The sequence below is a fragment of the Ambystoma mexicanum genome, chromosome 1p (assembly GCF_040938575.1).
Source record: "Ambystoma mexicanum isolate Mex_15411 chromosome 1p, UKY_AmexF1_1, whole genome shotgun sequence".
NCBI classification, from domain to species: Eukaryota; Metazoa; Chordata; class Amphibia; order Caudata; family Ambystomatidae; genus Ambystoma; species Ambystoma mexicanum.
This window is the reverse complement of record NC_090921.1, coordinates 1,209,525,662-1,209,546,106: the sequence shown is the minus strand read 5'-3', so window position 1 is coordinate 1,209,546,106 and position 20,445 is coordinate 1,209,525,662. Positions and strand designations below refer to the sequence as shown.

At 48.0% G+C, this 20,445-nt stretch overlaps 1 protein-coding gene across 1 annotated transcript in view; it reads left to right on the top strand.

Moving 5' to 3' along the window:
• The first annotated feature begins 13,975 nt into the window (after nt 1-13,975).
• The window catches only part of SCN1B (sodium voltage-gated channel beta subunit 1), a 609,798-nt gene continuing 603,328 nt past the window's right edge, over nt 13,976-20,445 (top strand). The window contains exon 1 of the mRNA XM_069604933.1: nt 13,976-16,305. Coding sequence (XP_069461034.1) covers nt 16,182-16,305 — 124 coding nt within the window. The 5' untranslated portion in view covers nt 13,976-16,181. The remainder of the gene's footprint in view (nt 16,306-20,445) is intronic.

The following is a 20,445-nucleotide window of genomic DNA, read 5'->3' as shown; positions in this document are numbered from 1 at the left end:
ATTGTAAATGTATGCCTTGTTCCACTGATGTCAACCTTCTGGGAAGACTGTCAGTGAAAGATTCTAAAACCTGTTTTTATCTATCTCCTATTAGATTACTAATTCCATTCCCTCCTAGACCGATGAGGAAAGAGAAGGAAGGAAAGAGAAGGAAGGAAAGGGGGTGTCGCTCCACACTCTCCAACGAAAGACGGACGGAAGATCTTGGCGTACCGCTCCCTGATGAAAGAACTCCACCAGATGAACCCCACTTTGCCATACGATCCCTTAACAAGAAGTCCCAGGAAAGCAGGGGGGGATACTGTGGGGTACATTTACCAGGCCAACAGAAATCCCCTGCATCACAATACTGCATTTTCAGCAGTTACAAGGATAATGGCTGCGCTGTGTCTTCTGATCACATATGGGGCGAGATTGAACATAGCCCCCTAAGAATGGCTGCATTTTGTTTCTTCATTTCAATCCAAAGAAAATAAATTAAATGCAGAATGGTTCTGCGCTGCTGTCCTGTCATCTTGAAATCTCAAGGACCTGCATTTAAAATGGCATCACACTGGTGTTACTCTCATTGCAAACCTCACACAGTTTCTTCTAATTCAACACAACCCTGTCCATATATTTCAATTTAACATCATCAAATAAGGCTATCCTGCCCAGAATGGCAGTGTTTATGAAGTAAAATCTGTGAAGAGCAGAGAAATTCATTTCAGGCCGCATGGCGAACATTCACTTTTGCAACAAATTAACACATGCAAAGCTCTTCAAAGAAGCTCTCTCCCTCCCTTTACCTAGTGTCAGTTTCAAAGAAACCATTTCTTGAATATATCGCTGTGTATGGAAATTGATCTCAGAAAGTAAAATGCGAAGAAAACTGCATTATGTTAAATGAACATGAAAATAAAATGAGCACGTGTTGCACTGCTTTGCAAAGAAATGAAATGACATTATGGAAGCTGAATGGGAAAGAATACTGTCAAATGCCCAGAAACACCACTGTACATTTGGGGAAGAAAAGCTGCAAAAATATAGGTATATTTTACTTTGTGTTATTTTATTTTTCCTCACAAAAAGAACTTCAACAGACAAGCTGAGGCAGGCATTCCTGTTAGACCAGTTTGGCTTAAAGGCCAAATGTTGCAACTCCTCGTGATTTGATACTGCTAGCGCAGGGACCTTGCGCTATGGACTGCCAAGTGTGATAATTACAGGGTGCCTCAGACTGCATGGCAGAGATATTCCCAAGAACAAAGGGGGGATTCCAACCCATGTGTTGCCGTGGAAGTGTGACATCCTCTGCATTCAAACTGGAAGACTTCAAGGGAGGAGTCATGACAATACCTGGGCAAGCTGACCAGGCAATGACATTTGGCTGGGGGGTTGGAAAGACTGCCCACTTTTGGGAACAAAGCCAGACCATTTGATGTCAAAAGACTTTTTACAGGAAGACATTTATTTCAGTAATCTGAATAAGCAGTAATGTGAAGTTATGTTTTTTAATGTAATTTTTGTATCAGCAAGATGAGACTATTGAGTCTTCCTAGCATGTGGGGGATGCAAACGGCATCAAAGAGGCATTCCTGGGGAAAGCGTACATGACACAGATGTAAGATTTGATGGAAATATGCCCGACACTGTTAGGCTTATGTGTAGCCATTTATAGAATGTTAGGTAAAATATTTTCCATAGAAATTGTGAAAGAGTGCCAGAAGGGTGAAGCAATATCGCACAGACTTGATGTTTGGACAGGCATATTCCGTGTGAAGTATGGGGTCTGCCTATCTGATTTTCAGGAGGATAACAATTGTAAATATAAGGGTTTTGTTTCATAACTAATTTTGGCAAAATAACTGGTGAAACAAAGCACACCATAAAACACCCACACTTAAACTGATCAGCTCAGAGGGAGGTGGTGACAGGAATAGCCCGACCTATCCCATCCAAGAGGTATGTCCAGGTTAATTCTGCCTACATAGTAAAAATCCTCTTATGTCATCCTGCCTATAAAAGGAGGAGGCATAGGGAGAGTCAGGAGATTCAAATACCCAACATTCAAAATTCAGGACATCCAGTATCCAGACCTTCAAACCTTCAACATTCACCCTGCAAGACTCCAGACTCCAGAGCCAGGCCAGATGTAGCTGATTCATATCCAGGCAGAACCTCTTATCCAGACAGAACCACTATCTAGAACTAAACCCTACAAAAATCCCAATAATTCAGGGAGAAAGGGGGAAAGGCTACTGACCCTTTTGGGAAAATCCAGTGACCAGACATGTCCTTGCCCAGCTGATGCACCCTGCTGTCCACTGTGACCAGACCCCGGTTTCCCCGCTGTTCCCTTAAAGGAGAGTCCAGCCACTGCGCAGGGATATGATCTGTGTCCCGCTGTCCAGAGACCCGGTTAGCTGTCCAAACTACCCAACTAAAGTGCCTTTTGTAAGTATCCCCAGTACCAAAGACTGCATATACCGTTCTGTTACCTTGCATTCAGTCCAACCCTATGGAAATCCTATAAGTACCCTAGTATCTTCTTAAATTGTCAGAATCCTGTGTGCATCCTATCCTTCAAAGAATCTGTTTTATTCTCCATGTGTTAGCGCAATTCTTTCCAAATCATTTCAGTCTGTTGTGTAAGTCCTTAGTACTATTTTGAATAAATAAATTAATTTCCCATAGAGATGAACGCAGTGTGAATAGGTTGACCGTGCTAATTAACCTCCTTGCGTACCGTGTCTTTCTTTAATAATATAGCCACTAAAATATAGTTGCAGTAAAACAAATCATTGTGCTAACAAAACCGAGTTTGCCAGTGAAAGTGTTTCCTTTTGAAAAAATCTGATTTTACTATCCTATAACAAATCCATGCTGTCACTCATCAAAAAGTCACTCTTTCACTTTAGTATCATACCTGTTATGTGCCTTTGTGCCTCTTCAGTATAACAGATTTCCGATTTTGACTGTTTAGCTCATTTTCTAAGCTGTTTGCTTGTTTTAAACCCGTGAAAACTAAGAAATTGCAATTCTGCCACGTGTGATTTTGGCTGCCCTGGTTTTCCTTCCCAAAGTCGTTTTTCTCACCTATATGCCTATTGTTTAGTACTTTGCCTTCTAGCTTGTACGTTTTCTTGCTTGTTTAGTACCGCCACACAAATTCCTGTCTTATTAATTTAACTGCACATGCAAAATTACTATTCAGTGAATTCTGAGTGCCATTTTGCTCATTTTTCAAGGGTTCAATCCGATTTTGGCCTCCCATTCAGGTGTGGTAGGTCGGATTTCCAATCTGATCTTTGCCTATTAGATCTGACTCCTTGCTGCTCCTCTCCACCCACCCAAAACTTTGTAACAGGGATGTGGGGGAGTGTTGCAGGGGGAATGCACAACAGTTTTGCCATCTAAAAGTATTACCCATCTTGCTTTCATTCATTTTTACATTGATGTATCGATGTTAGAAAAGTTAAATTAAGCATAGCCTATCATTTTGCTGTGTAATTATAACCACACTGGTGATTGCTGCCCTACATTGAATCTGTTTGATTTTCATTTGAATTCAAAAATAAATAAATATTTCATTATTGCACACCGGCCTGGTTCATGTTCCATTGCGACACTGGGTGTACGTCAAGGGGGATGTGAGACGGGTTGGCTGCCTTATCAAAGCTGAATCTGAATTAACAAACTTGAATGCGTTTTTGTTGTGCGCCACGTCCCTGGCCAGTGGAAAGTACTCATGCCATTTTCTAAATATGTCCATCCTATACTCAGGTACTCTCACAATATGCCAAGTTTTCCTATTGAAGGCTCATGCACTCACAAACATTTGGAAGGTATTGTTATATTTTGTTTAGGTACGTAGATCAAATGGCAACAAGACTACTTCACATTGTAGCCTTTCTACTTCTCTGGTCTTCCCCTTTAGCGCTTTGAGGTAGTTGCAAGGTATTCTGCATAACCTAACCTTACTTAATATAGCGGGGAACTGCCTTCTTTTACACCACTAGCCAACTGTTTCACTTTATATAAGAGCTATTAGCTTTTGGTACACATTCAATTGAGAGCAAAATTGTTGGAAAATGGATAACAACAGCCACAGTAGATGCTTTTGAGGCAGGATCGAGGTGAGTGGCCTTCATTTCATACAACAAATAAAAACGTGATAGAAAATCAATTGCTGTTTGAAACATTGTTTTATACATTGTCTACATATTCATTGAAAGTAAAAAGTCAATAAAACAGCATTTCAATTCGAAAAATATAATGATTTTGGAGAGAGGGTGCAGTGCAGCGTCGCAGCAGAGGGGCAAAGTGGGAGAGGGGGCGTATTCTGGTATTTTTCCCTAGTCACAATATTATCTAGAAACTGCCTGACACAGAGCTCTGGGTAAATGTGTGGCTTGAATGCGTATGCAAATGAAAATACAAGATTGAGTGGATTTGCAATTAAATGTGTGTGGGCCCAATTCATGGAAATGGGCAAATCGATCCTGCGTGCCGAGAATGACTCTGTACGACCCTGTGCGCAGATGTTTTTCTGCGTACTTGGCGTATTCATGTAGTTATTCCCACAAAGTAACCATATACGCCCACAACACGCCTCCACGCAAATCACACAACAACCTTTGTGCCTATCTTCAGTGGCGTAACACAAAATGTGGGGGCCCCCCTGCGAGCCATGCTGAGGGGGCCCCCTCAACTCAGCAACAAATCACGGGTCGTGTCACACTCTGGGCCGGCCTAGATTATCAGGCTTGCGTAATACGCACAAATGTGCTGTTGAAGGGGTATGCCACACACTGCACCAGGAGAAAGATATAAAAATGTGTTTTAATGCAATATACAGCAGACTATCTTAGAAAAATTGGCTAAAAAGCCAGAGTGTTTGCAATGGTTTTGTAGGCTAACACTAATCCAATACATGCAAGTCACCAACAGTGCATAGGAACATTAATGCTTTGCTATTCAAAATGCCATGCCACAATGAAAACATGTCCAACTGGCTACACAATGTAGACCAGTGTAATAACATTACAGTAAATCATGCCAGGCCACATTTAGACACACCTAGACTGGTTGCACCAAAATGCCAGTCGAAGCAAGAAACACTCATCAAGAAGAGAACACACATTCGAGCCTGTGTCTCCGTGGCCTCTAACAACACGGCCAAACTCTTTAAAATCTGTAAGTAACTGGTCAATCCTGTTGTAGTCTTTACCTCTCCTGTTACCTCCCAGTCCCTCTGTATGGCTCTGTTCTCTCACTTCCCCGCTAAAACTCAGGACATCCAGTACCCATCTCCTCTTCCTCTCCCTCTTTCTCTCTTGACCCACGAATGGCCAGCTCTGCTTCTCTTCCTCCTTTCTCCTGTTTCTCTTTGACAATACCTGATGATGTTTCTAGACAGGTCCGATCTTTGAATGTGTTGTCCAAACAGGTGCTCCCCTGCTCCTCTAGAACCAATTTTAGCCAATCTTTCTAAGATAGTCTTCTGTATATTGCATTATCAAGGACCATATTGACACGCTCACTCCAGCCTTGGCTGATTTCTGTAATCACTCTTTCACCACTGGAATCTTCCCCTCTCCCCTTAAGCACTCCCTTGTTCACCCACTCCTCAAGAAGCCATCTGCCATTCCTGCCTGCCTGGAAAACTATCATCCAATATCCATCACCCCTTTCCTGGGAAAACTGTTGGAAAAAAACTGGCCATCTTCCAGCTTATTCTCCACACTGAATCTGTTGGTTGTCTCCATCACCATCAGTCTGGCTTCAGAGCTGCCAGAGGCATGGAAACTGTTCTCCTGAACAACCACGCCATCCTGATTAATCAACTCCATGAAAACCTGGGCAACACAGATCAGGCCCTTGAGTGGCTGACCTCGTTCCTCTTGGACTGTCCCTCCCAGGTGCACCTTGGTCCCTTTCTCTCTGCCACATCTCTCCATACCTGTGGTGTTCCCCAGGGCTCCATCCTCTCACCCTGGTTTTTCAACCTTTTCTTGGCCCCTTTGCCTCACCTGATCTCGACCTTCTCCTCTTATGCAGATGACACTCAGCTTTCCTTCAGGCTCCCCTCAGACTCCTCTCCTCTCTCACCAATTCAGGATTGGTGTGCATCCACCAATCTCTCCCTTAATGCCAGTGAGATGGAGATCCTTCTCATTGGGACCCCTGCCCCTGCTTTCCCTCTCGTACTCTCTCCGCCCACCTTGGGCCCCCTTCTTTCGCCTTCCTTCAAAAAACTTGGTTGTCATCTTTGACTCCACTCTCTTTTTCTCTCCTCACATCTCGGACATTGCCAAGAAGTCCCACTACCAGCTGCTCCTCCTCAAAGGGACTCTTCCCTTTCTCACTTTCCCCCAGAAGCTCACTGTCTCCAGAGCCCTGGTTCTCTCTAGGCTGGACTATTGCAACAGCCTCTTTCTCAACCTGCCTTCCTCTACTCTCTGCCCTTTGCAACTAATCCAGAACAGGACTGCAAGACTTATCCTTGGCCTCAAGCCCAGGGATCATATCTCTCCAGTCCTGAAATCTCTCCACTGGCTCCCGGTTGCTGCAAGGATCAATTTCAAGACCCTTTGCATTGTCCACAAAGCTTTCTGGGCCCGGGCCCAGACTACAGCTCTCTTCCAAAATACCTTCCTTCTCAAGCCCTTTGCTCAGCTTCCTCCAACTCTCTAAGGGTTAGACACTTCCACAGGCAGAGATTGAGCGGGTGTGGCGGGGGGTAGATCTCTCTCCTATGCGGGTGCCTCCCTCTGGAAAGGCCTCCATGCTCCTTTCAAACTTGAGCCGGACCACCAGAAGATCCGGAAGCAGCTCAAAACTTTTCTCTTCTCCTCTGCTATCTCTCTCTCCCTCCCCTGCTGGCCTACCTGACCTACCTGTCTGCTGTACCGACTGGTTGCTGGGCTACCCTCAGAGTCTCACTATGTCCAGACTCTTTCTTGATCAGTCACCCCTGCACTGCCTCTGGGCCTACCACGCACTTAGGGGCTGTAACTGTAACCCCACAATCCCTTGTTCTCCTTGCACTACTCAGAGCTACACTGCTCTGGCTGCACTTACTCAGAGAATTGCTGCCCTGTTTTTCCCTCCCCTCTCCCTTGCACTTCCCTCATCCCTTTCCCCTTGCATTTCACGTTCTCACACCTGCACGATCTGAATGACACAATGCCTAGTAAGATCATTTGTCTTGTCCTCCCTCTATCTTCCCTCCCGTGTCTTGTCGCACCTAGAAACACTTGTGTACAGGCGCATTATAATTGACTTATATCATATCATTTTATCACAGATTCCCAATAAAATATACAATGCCCCAGGAAGAAACAACTAGTCTAGCAGCACCGAAATGCCAGTCTAGCCAGGTAATTACACTTAGCAGGACTGCTTTATAAGAAATGCCCAGTTATTTAAAAATAGGCATACCAAACTGAGGAATGACTAGACTGGCTGCACCAAAATGACTCTCTAGCCACTAATACCACATATCATGCCTGCTTAGACTGGACATGGACAACCATTATGATTTGTCACACAATCCCGCCCCCCCCCATAAACAACCCTTTTCCCTCCCACCCGTTCGGAAGGGATGGGCGATGGCCTCCGTTGCCCTCATCCCTCACCTTTTTTTTATTTTTCTCCGGCTCTACCAGAAATGTTGTCAGGCCTAGTACGGTAGTCGCCTGTCTGTTTCCATTTCCTTCCCACTCTCCCCCTCCCTTCCTTATCTATGTCTTAGCTCTTGCACTATCTGAAATGTCGTCAGGCCGAGTACAATAGTTAATTTCACATCCTTACTGTTCATGGCCTGTAAGAAACCATATACACACCATATACACACATGCACACCCAGCCATCGATACATTTAAGTGTGCACTCTTTCACCATACAGGCACACACAGGCAGCCACCCGTACATTTAAGTGTGCACCCTTTCACCATACAGGAACACACACCCAGGAACCCACCCATACATTTAAGTGTGCACCCTTTCACCATACACTCACACAGGCAGCCACCTATACATTTAAATGTGAACCCTTTCACCATGCAGGGACACCGAGGCAGCCACCCATCCATTTAAGTGTGCACCCTTTCACTATACACTCACACACCCATCATGGGGTTAAGGGGAGCCCTATTACTTCAAACAGAAATTGTTCTTTTTGATAAAGAAATGATTCCCTTTAAGGACTGAACCATAATGGAAATAATTTCTCTATAAATGCAGAGTGACTTCAAAAAGATGTCTTTATGAAGGCAGAGTGACTACAAAAAGAAATGTTCTTTTTCAAGTCCGAGGGATCCCCCCCCCATGCAATGGAATACCCTTGGCTGGAGGTCTACATGTCATGGAGTGGGGAAACCCTACGACTTCAAAAATAAACAGTGGGCCTCATTATGAGTTTGCCGGTCCGGAAACAACAGTTCCGGTAAGCTTGCCGGTACCGTTGTTTCCGGACCGGCAAACTACGAGTTCTGCGAGCGGGTCTGACCTGGCGGGCGGAACAGCACCAGCGCGCAGAACTCAACGGATGCACCGGCACCATTCATGAATGGTGCCGGTGCATCCGGCCTCCCCATTCCCATTGAGTCCAATGGGACTCAAATGGGAATGGGGAGTAACATTTTTTTCCGGCGCCCGGGAATGGGCAATTACCGGGTCCGCCAGGGCTGTAATGCACCGGGAATTGCCGATTCCCAGGCACCAGAAAATTCATGACTCTGGCGGCAGCTGTACCGTTATTTACCGGCAGGCAGGGGCGCCGAGTACGGGGGGCTCTGGAGCCCGGGCCCCCCCAGCAAAATCAAGTCAGGGCTGAGCGGTCGGGTAAAAGCACGAGAATGTCGGATTAAGCCAGGTCCTCTTTTGTTTAAAGGGAAACGGCGTGATTGCTGCTACAGTGCACAGCAAAGCAGTATCATGCAAGGGAGTTTCTAACCACTCTGGGAGGGATTTTAAAACGAATGCTCTGATTAGCAGTTTACGATGACCACAAAAAGAATGGTCTACCTAATATTTTATTTAGTTATGCCTTCTGGACTCCTGGCTTCGCTTATGTCCCTGATTTTTTTTAAATCAGCCAAAATCAAAGCTTTTCAGGCAACCGCTTAAAAATGCCTGTCTTCTGTGGACCGGACTTTGAGAGTCTGCGATTACAACATGACCGAGCCACAAACAGCAACAGCTCAGTATGGGTGCGTTTATCAATGCATATTTTGTACAAATGACTTTTAGACCAGTGTGCACACCAATGTATTGACAGAAAGGTGCACGCATGTGTGAGCTCCCTGGGATTCAAACCCGCATTGAGTGCTTAACTCAATTGTTGTCTTGATAGTTGTATTGCACCTTTTTGATCACTTATTTATGTTACAAATATTGGTCTAATAATAGCTAGAAATCAATTTGGTGCTGAAATTAGGCTTTCCTTTCCACATTTTGAACTTTAAAATGTGTGCAATGTTTTTCTTTTCCTGTGAAAAGAAAATCGCCCCACTGTGCGTTTAAAATTGTCAGCCATCTTGAAAACCAAGCCAGCCAAGATGTGTTTATCCAGAGCCCAGACAAATGAGTTATATATGCATGTATAGTTATTACTATTCTTCATTTATGGACCTCCCATCGCACCCTCACTCAAAAATGTTATTGTTTAAAATATTGATCATAATGAAAAATATATGTTAACATATTTTTTTTACGTTCCTATGACAAATAATCTGCAAACCGTGCATCCAAACAGGGGTGGACTGGGAAACAAAAGAGGACCTGGAAATAATTTTCAAAGTGGCCCCATATCACACATTTTCAAGAAGCCCCACCATTTTCCTATGGGAAAATTTGGAAATGCAAAACAAAAGAGGTCCAGAGTGCTGAGGCCTACCGGGAAATCTCCAGAGTTCCCTTGTGGCAAATCAACTTCCGGGGCACCAGTGGTCCAGGAATGAATATCGGTTTCTAATAATCAATCGGCCCCACACCTCTAGTAAACCAGAATGGATCCAAACAGATTGGAAACACAAGTATATTATACACCTCCTTGTCCAATTTAGGTAACGTGGACTGAATGGCAGGCTTATCTCCGCAAGGTCGCGGATCGTTGATTAGTTGCAACACGGCGAAAATACAATTATTGCCCAATGATAAAAGGGACTGTAGAGGGAGAGGAAGGAGGAAGTGGAGAGGGAGAGAGAGATGGAGGGGGAGAGGGATAAGGAGAAAGGGGAGAGGGAGAGGGGGAGAGGGAGAGGAAGGGGGAAAGGGAGCGGGAGGGTGAGGGAGAGGGAGGTGGGAGAAAGAGGGGAGAGGGCGAGGGAGAGGGAAGGGGAGATGGAGAGAGGGAGAGGGAAATGAAGAGGGAGAGGGAGGAGAGAAAGAGAGAGAGACTCGCATGGCGCGGCTCGACCTGCTTCTGGGCATACCTCCATGCCCTTTGTGGTGCTGGGCACAGGCTGTTGTTCAGTCTGTTGTTTGGCACAGGGAGTTGTTTAGTCTGTTACTGGGCAAAATGTTGCTCAGTCTGGTGCTGGCAGAAGGTGCTGTTATACCAAGTAGTGGCACAGGGTGTTTCCAGCATGGAGTTGGACACAGTGAGTTGGCCAATCTCCTGTTGGGTCCAGGGAGTGGCTCAGTTTGGAACTAGGCCAGGGTGACCGCCAATCTAATTCTGCAAACATTTGGGCCTTTACCAAAGCCCCCAAGTGCAAAAGTAAGGTGTATAAGCCGGGTGTGTTTACTTTCACCCTCCCGGGCATTTTACAGCCATTTGGAGGCCGAGAAAGAGCATGAAACGGAATTAACATTTGCGCTGAGCATTCCCCGTCCACCCTTCAAGGGCACATGCTGATCAGGGTGGTTATATTACTCGTTGATGAGAGAAATATAAGTGAAATACTCATCTATGAATAATATCAAAAGTTATGTCACTTTAATAGAATGTCCATCGCTTGTGGAGTGCTGGAAAGTCTTGCCTGCTGCTGGCCAGCTGCCTCTCTATGTAGCGTCTTCATACGAGTTCATTTCAATCTTCTGCACACCCGGGAAGTGGTGGGGGCCTGGCAGGGTATGATTAAGATGAAAAGAATATGTAGATCAGGTCTATGAAGTAGGTCCTTTGAAACTTTAAGGTACCTATGCATAGAGTCTGTTTAAGATATTAAATGAGTCCTATGAAATTAAATGTATTTGTGTTTGTATTATCCTGTATGTATTGTAGATATGTATTTAAATGTAATGTGTTCTTTTAATTTATTTTTCAAATGGGTGCAAGCCCGTGGTGCATGTCAGTCCTGTGAGGTGGGCCATGGTTAGGGGGTGGGCGGGAATGTTTTCGGATAGCATGGGTGCAAGCCCGGGGTGCATGTCAGTCCTGTTAGGTGGGCCATGGTAAGGGGGTGGACGGGAATGTTTGGCGATAGTATGGGTGCAAGCCTGGGGTGGAGTAGGGGCAGTGATGGCTTACCGGAATGCAACTTGAAGGCTTAAATCTCCTTCTTACTTGACTTTAGTATATGCAGTACAGGTTAGCCAATGTTTCCACTGTTCTGCGCTGCGCGCGCCCCCACCCCCACGCACCGTTGCACCATGTTGGCGACTACGTGCAAATTTGCAGTCATATAACTGCCAGAGATGTCACTTCCTGTATTTGGGCCCCCCCGCCCCCCTGGGAAATTCATAAGTCGGCTCCCCTGCCGGCACGGCTACCACCAGGGTCATAATAACCCCCATGGGCCTCATTACGAGTTTGGAGGCAGCCATGCCCTTAATAAGGGCATGGCTGCCTCCAAACTCGGGTCCGGGTCCATGGTCCCTGAATGGGGAAATACCGGGCCATTCTGACTTTGGAGGGCCCGGTATTTCCCCATTCTGGACATCTGGTCTCACCAGACGTCCAGAGCAGGTCCCGCGAGGGGACCTCGTAATGAGGCGGTACAGGGTTAACGTTGCCGGCACCTTTACCAGTGCTGTTAACCCCTTACCGCCTCACTTGTAATGAGGCCCAATATCTTTATGAATGCAAAGTGAAATCAAAAAGAAAAAAAAATATTTTTTGGAGAAAAAAAATATTTTTCCTTTTTTTTCTCCAAGTGGGGCCCCCTCCCAGGACATGTGCTGGTGGGGCCCTCTGCACTGTAGGGGCTGTGGGGGGGGCCGTTACGTCAGTGCCTATCTTTGCTTGACCATCTAGCACCCCTGAGAACTGCTTGTGATTACCCATTAATTTGCGTGCACCCAAGTTACGATCAGCAACACTCAACTTACCATCAGCATCACTCAACTTGCCGTCAGCATCACCCAATTTACCATCAGCATCACTCAACTTGCCGTCAGCATCACCCAAATTACCATCAGCATCACTCAACTTGCGTGAACCCAAGTTACGAGGTGCTGATCGTAACTTACAGAGGGCACGCAGGTTCAGTGGTGCAGATCGTAAGTTGAGTGGAGCTAATTGTAATTCACAGAGGGCATGCAAGTTACGAGTGTTTGTAACTTGCGTGCACCCCTGTGATTGTACGTACCGTCACCCATATGATCAGCGTTTTGCGTATTGGTTGCTGCCTATGGGCCTTTGGCCTTTACGCCTGCTATCATGTGGCGTATGAGTCCTGTGGTTTGCGTGTGATTTTTCGGGTAGGAACATTCTGAGTTCAAATCCATGAATAGGGTTGTATTTGCGCGGGTATGGGCGTGTGATTTCTCATTCTGCATGTTCGGCCCCCAATTTGGGTCGCTGCCTATGCCCGGCCCACACTCTGCTTGGAGTCTCACGCACTCGTCCACTCGCAGAGACATGCCAGGCCTGCGCGTTATACACATAAGTCCCGCGCGTTATACACATAAGTCCCGGAAAAGTCCTCCACACTCTGTTCCATGAATCGCCGAACAGGGATCTGCACGCAGATTGGGATGCAAATCCCCCGATTTTCCACACTAACATTTCCATGAATCAGGGCATGTGTGTACAAATACAATTAGGCAGTCACACCTTCATCCAGGTGCGTAGTAAGCCCCTCAAACATCCAATCACTCTCACTTCCACTCTGTGGCTGTATATTCAGGTAGGTTAATGGGTGTGAGAGAAAAGTGAATAGGTGCGCAGGGGAAAGTCTGAATGAATGGAAATGTGACTGCATGCATGTGTCAGTGAGTGAATGTGTGACTGGCTTAATAGGTGAGTGAATAAATACAAAAAGGGAGTGAATTAAGAATACATGCATTCAGAAAGGCGTACACAAATGTGTCAGAAAATTACTGTGAATGCGAGTTGAGTACAAGAGAGTTGACGCGTAAGTGTCTGAATGTAGGGATAGCTGAGCGCATGTGTGAACGCACCGAGGCGGGCCTTTGTACGTGGCTGTGTGTGTGCATACATGAACTTGTACGTGTCTGAATAGGTATTTTATTAGTCCGTCACTGGACGTTGGACTCGGTGAATTGGCGTGTTATTGAATGAGTGTTTGGCTCTATGTATATATGAATGGATGAATGAATGAATGCATGTGTGTGGGAATGCCTGGGTGCATTTCTTAATCATCGAGCAAATGCGTAGCTGAATTTCCGGCAATGTTCTTGAATGCATGCACGAGTGGTCGGGTGAGCGGGAGAGCGAGTTTGGTGCGACTATTTTGAGAGAGCGTTTGTGAAACAGAAAATCTGCAGTGGTTGAATGAGTAAGTGTACTACAAAAGTGAATAACTGAGCGTCAGTGACTGGGTGCAGGTGTGTGAGCGGGTTCCCATAGTGAGCAATATTGCGTGGTAGCTCTCTGCTGTCGGCACCCACAGGTGGCAACCTCTATGGGCAGTGATAAGTTTCGGTGACGTGATGCTGCAGTGGACCGGGATGGGGGATGGAGGACTGTCTCTTAGTGATGGCCAATAAGATGCCTTCCTATTCCAGGAGGTGTCCTCTTCCCTCCTCCTCTCCCCTCAGGAGCCACTGCACTTGGGGGGCATGCAGGGATCGGGGTGCCCTTGGCTGCAAGATCTCGCTACACGTTGAGGCTGTGGGAGGGCGCAGCGATGCTGCAATGCATCAGGTCCTCCCTCGCGCGCGCTGCCTCATTCTCTCTTCCCCTCCCCCTCTCCTCCTGAGCACGCACAGTCGGCAGGAGTGTGTCCTGTCCCCCCTCGGGTAGCCACCGCTGCCCACTGGGGATTATTCCACATCCGAAACAAACACCCCAGTTGAGCACCGGAAAACAGCCACACGCGCAGGCACCGCACACAAGAGCCTGCGCATTGGGCCCGCAGTGGGTGCTCGCAAAGCAGGCAGAAGCGACCAGAGATGCCTCTGCGCCAATAAGCGAGGTGGCCGAGGAAGGAATTAGAGAAAGGGGACAGGACGCACAGCCGGGGAGACGGGGAGAAGGCTCGGTGTGACAGGGGGAGCTTCAGCAAGCCGGGGACTTGAAAGCAAGCGGAAGGGGGCTAAGGCAGGGGAGAAGGGACGAGCGGCGAACCCCAGAGAGCTGAGGTAGCAGCGAGTAGGTGACAGCAGCGATAGCAGAAGAGAGCACGCATGCTGCAGTGCTAGCGCACCCCCTTGACTGGATTTCTACAGCAGCCAGGAATAGGCGTCGAGGGTGCCTTCCATCTCGCCCCCTCCCGCCCCCGGCCAAGGCAAACGCGGGGGTCGCCCGCAGAGGAGGGCTGCGCACCGGTGAACTTTGGGACGCGGCGCATCGTCGGCTGCGCAGCGTCAGTGCGGAGCCTGCTTGCCACATCAAGGACACTTAGCGGCTCTCTGCGTGCATCCCTCCCCCTCCCCAATGAGCCGGGAGAAGTGACAGCCAGGGAAAGTGACTGGGCGCTGCTGCTGCTGCGGTGCGCAGGAGAGATGTGCGTGGGGGCGGGTAGGCGGCCTCTGCGGGGGGCCGGGGAGCGCGGCACCCCCTGCGGGTTTCTAGAAAGCCTTTCATTCTCGCATTAGACCTCCCTTTCTGTTGCCTGTTGAGCTCAGGGTGGGGGAGCCCGGAGTCAGGGGGGCGAGGAGGGGAGAGACACGTCACCCCTGTCGCAGCATCTCCCCGGCAAAGAAGTGTGTGCCGCTGCCGACTTCCCGTGAGACCGGCGGCGGGCAGCAATGGCGATCGGTGGGATGCGCTAGTTAGGGACACCCCACCCCCAACCGAGGTCCGCACGCCCCCTCCTGCGAGGACCACACAGAACCCGCATCGCCAACCCCACATCACCCCCTGCAGAGCCTGACCCCCCGGCCCACCCCTGCATCCCGGCACGCAGATGGGCAGTGAAGAGAGACGCAGTATTAGCCAAGCATCCCTGGGCTGTGAAATAAAACACGCGGGGCCACGTTTATGACAGGTGCCTCCAAACGTCCTGCTTGCCGTGGGGGTGGGGGTCTAGCGTTCTCCAGCTGAGCGTCCTCTCCAGGAACCCCTCGGACGCGGGGGCAATACCGCATGGACAGGCAGACCCCCGAGAGGCAGTGAAAGTCCACCGCCTCCACCGCCGCGGTGGCGGGGCCAGTTTCTGCCAGACCACACGACAGCTGCGCTTGTTTCCTTGCTTCACCCCCAAGCCACACAGCATGTGACGGGGGCGTCCCCGACCTCCCCTAAAGAAAAGTGCCAAAGTATTGAAGCCAAAGAAAATAACAGAAGAGAGGGGCCTTATTTCTGAATGTCGGACTCGTCTTCCTCTCAAACCTGACTCACAAGATAACGGCTGAGCCGGTGCATCTGAAACATTGTGAGAGGAATGTTTGCAGACCGTACAACTCATCCCAGCCAAACCCAAGGGCCATTTGCCGTTTTTTTTTACCTCACTGTGGTGACTTTTGCGTCGTTGTGACGTCAGTGGAAGTCCAAGTCTCACCGGGCCTGGGATCTGAGGCGGCCCTTCCACCAGGTTTGACCCTGCGCCCCCACCGTCCCTCCCCGCTCGCTCCTACTCTTGGGAGTGGACTTGAAAACGGAGAGGACCAGCTGAGCCGGGCTGGGAATTAAGTCCCAGGACTTCCTGGCTGGGCCCGAGGAGCTGTGCCGGCCTCGTGTCTATAAATACACCTGTCTTGAGGATCCCTCCTGCGAGGGATCAACTGTCACTTCTGTACACAGGCGATTAAAGGGGACGAGGAAAGTGACTGGAGGGTGACAGGGCGAACCCCACCAAAAAAAATCAGCAACTCGCCGCCCCAGCACTCCCGAGGGCAGCTGCATGGCACTGTCAATGACAAGGTCCGAGGTCTCGGGGATGGCAGGATTTCAGGGAGTGCGCAGACCCGCGGGTGGCTGGACGAACATGGCTGTCTCCACAGGGATCCTGCTGTGCCTCTTCTTGGGTGAGTGTGTGACCTGCCACTGCATGCGCCCACCTGCCAGCGCCGGAAACTCGAAGAGGGTAGAGTGGGGGGACGCGAACGCACGGCCAGAATGCTCCGTGGCAACAACGTAACTGGGAAGACTTGTTCTAATTGACCAATTCTACTGTCTCTTCGTAAGCAAGGGCGTTCGAGATGTACACGGGTGGTGGGGGGCCTGGGAGCTGTGCGTGTGTGTGTGTGTGTGATCATGTGAAGGGACTGGCGGAGAAGTTGTGTTGTGGGACTGGAAGTCAAATCCCTTCTTGGTGAAATTGGTGGCCTCTGCGGCAGAGGAATTTGTCTAATGCGTTTCTGCTGTTCCATCGCACCGTGTGACCCTTGGCATGGCATTGCACCTGCGAATTCTGAGACAGCAAGGAATGTGATGTCAGAAAATGGGTTTTGCTGGATATGGGCTGGCACCTTCACCTTGTGTGCCAAAAGCTTTACACACCCATCAGATACTTTCAAAATATCTATTCAAATGTATGTGGATAAACCTTTTTTCAATGTGTTTTGCCTTTTTTCCTAATACCTCAATTTCTTTTGGATTGTTATGTTATGTTATTGATACTTGTAACGCGCATGTTCGCACTTTTTGTCTTGGGATAATAGCTCAGGGGCAATGTGCTCTCCTTGGAAGCAAGACGACACAGAGCAACACAGGTTCGATCCCCGGGTCCGTGCTTAGAAACCTCTGGGTATTAAGCGCTTTATAAATAACCTATCATATCATATATGGGAGCGTTGGAGGCAAGGTACGCAGACTGCAAGTAAACTGTCAACCACAGGCAGTGCTTTAAGTGGGATAAGAAATCGAGGGGGGTCTCTAATGCGTCCTGATGCAATATTTGGGGGTGGCACCTAAAAAGTTTCTTGCACAGTCGCAAATACCAAGTAGCTGATACAGCTTTAAAAGAGGAGTGCCTGTGTAATTAAAGGTGTGACTTAACAGAGGCAATCGAGTTTATACATCTGCAATGAAAGCGAGCACATTCTGTTTCAAAGGATATGTTTAAATGTAGCTAGTTAATGTGTGTAAAAACTTTGACCAAAATCAATATTTTCAAATATGAAACAGATCATCAAATCAAAAGGGGTCAGTAAAACACGTAATCCCAAAGTTCTTCTGAAGGAAATCCATTATTGATACATCCCAATGAAAGTCATTCTAATGATAATATTTTAATACAATGGTGGGCAAAAATCAAACAATATATTCTCCTATAATTTCCCTCTCCTGTTTGAAAAGTACAGAATTTCACATTCCTTTAACTGATGCTGTGATTCTAAGCATTACTGAAGGTGACATCTACTGGCAAAGAGCAGTATTGCCACTTATTTTTAAAAAGACATTTTTATGAAGGAGGTTATTTTGGAGAGACCTGGCAGAGCCCTGGCTCACAGGCAATAATTGGAGACTGTTTTACAAAGGTAGCGGGCGCCCCTCTCTCGCAAGAACAGACATGATATCCTGTTCAGTGGTTATTAACCACTTGAGAGTTCGCAGCCACTGCTTTTACTCACTGTGCCTTTCACAGATGGGAAATATCCATTTGCATATCAGTCTTTGTCCTGCCCAGGGGCAGTCCAGCACCGAAATACAATGGCAATTTCAATCTGAACGAGAGTACCACCAGCAACCCCATACACGTGTTTCACCCTTGTTGGGGATCATCAGTGAGGTGAAGCTGATGCCTCTCTAAGCACAGTGAGAGGGAGACCACGTCTGGTTGCCCCCAGGAGACCTAGGGTTACCAATCCCAGGTTCCTTAACAAATAGTTTTACAAAGGTAGCGGGCGCCCCTCTCTCGCAAGAACAGACATGATAACCTGTTCAGTGGTTATTAACCACTTGAGAGTTCGCAGCCACTGCTTTTACTCACTGTGCCTTTCACAGATGGGAAATATCCATTTGCATATCAGTCTTTGTCCTGCCCAGGGGCAGTCCAGCACCGAAATACAATGGCAATTTCAATCTGAACGAGAGTACCACCAGCAACCCCATACACGTGTTTCACCCTTGTTGGGGATCATCAGTGAGGTGAAGCTGATGCCTCCCTAAGCACAGTGAGAGGGAGACCACGTCTGGTTGCCCCCAGGAGACCTAGGGTTACCAATCCCAGGTTCCTTAACAAATAGTTTTACAAAGGTAGCGGGCGCCCCTCTCTCGCAAGAACAGACATGATAACCTGTTCAGTGGTTATTAACCACTTGAGAGTTCGCAGCCACTGCTTTTACTCACTGTGCCTTTCACAGATGGGAAATATCCATTTGCATATCAGTCTTTGTCCTGCCCAGGGGCAGTCCAGCACCGAAATACAATGGCAATTTCAATCTGAACGAGAGTACCACCAGCAACCCCATACACGTGTTTCACCCTTGTTGGGGATCATCAGTGAGGTGAAGCTGATGCCTCTCTAAGCACAGTGAGAGGGAGACCACGTCTGGTTGCCCCCAGGAGACCTAGGGTTACCAATCCCAGGTTCCTTAACAAATAGTTTTACAAAGGTAGCGGGCGCCCCTCTCTCGCAAGAACAGACATGATAACCTGTTCAGTGGTTAATAAGCATCAGCTTCACCTCACTGATGATCCCCAACAAGGGTGAAACACGTGTATGGGGTTGCTGGTGGTACTCTCGTTCAGATTGGAATTGCCATTGTATTTCGGTGCTGGACTGCCCCTGGGCAGGACAAAGACTGATATGCAAATGGATATTTCCCATCTGTGAAAGGCACAGTGAGTAAAAGCAGTGGCTGCGAACTCTCAAGTGGTTAATAACCACTGAACAGGTTATCATGTCTGTTCTTGCGAGAGAGGGGCGCCCGCTACCTTTGTAAAACTATTATTTAAGGAACCTGGGATTGGTAACCCTAGGTCTCCTGGGGGCAACCAGACGTGGTCTCCCTCTCACTGTGCTTAGAGAGGCATCAGCTTCACCTCACTGATGATCCCCAACAAGGGTGAACACGTGTATGGGGTTGCTGGTGGTACTCTCGTTCAGATTGGAATTGCCACTGTATTTCGGTGCTGGACTGCCCCTGGGCAGGACAAAGACTGATATGCAAATGGATATTTCCCATCTGTGAAAGGCACAGTGAGTAAAAGCAGTGGCTGCGAACTCTCAAGTGGTTAATAACCACTGAACAGGTTATCATGTCTGTTCTTGCGAGAGAGGGGCGCCCGCTACCTTTGTAAAACTATTATTTAAGGAACCTGGGATTGGTAACCCTAGGTCTCCTGGGGGCAACCAGACGTGGTCTCCCTCTCACTGTGCTTAGAGAGGCATCAGCTTCACCTCACTGATGATCCCCAACAAGGGTGAAACACGTGTATGGGGTTGCTGGTGGTACTCTCGTTCAGATTGGAATTGCCATTGTATTTCGGTGCTGGACTGCCCCTGGGCAGGACAAAGACTGATATGCAAATGGATATTTCCCATCTGTGAAAGGCACAGTGAGTAAAAGCAGTGGCTGCGAACTCTCAAGTGGTTAATAACCACTGAACAGGTTATCATGTCTGTTCTTGCGAGAGAGGGGCGCCCGCTACCTTTGTAAAACTATTATTTAAGGAACCTGGGATTGGTAACCCTAGGTCTCCTGGGGGCAACCAGACGTGGTCTCCCTCTCACTGTGCTTAGAGAGGCATCAGCTTCACCTCACTGATGATCCCCAACAAGGGTGAAACACGTGTATGGGGTTGCTGGTGGTACTCTCGTTCAGATTGGAATTGCCATTGTATTTCGGTGCTGGACTGCCCCTGGGCAGGACAAAGACTGATATGCAAATGGATATTTCCCATCTGTGAAAGGCACAGTGAGTAAAAGCAGTGGCTGCGAACTCTCAAGTGGTTAATAACCACTGAACAGGTTATCATGTCTGTTCTTGCGAGAGAGGGGCGCCCGCTACCTTTGTAAAACTATTATTTAAGGAACCTGGGATTGGTAACCCTAGGTCTCCTGGGGGCAACCAGACGTGGTCTCCCTCTCACTGTGCTTAGAGAGGCATCAGCTTCACCTCACTGATGATCCCCAACAAGGGTGAAACACGTGTATGGGGTTGCTGGTGGTACTCTCGTTCAGATTGGAATTGCCATTGTTTTTCGGTGCTGGACTGCCC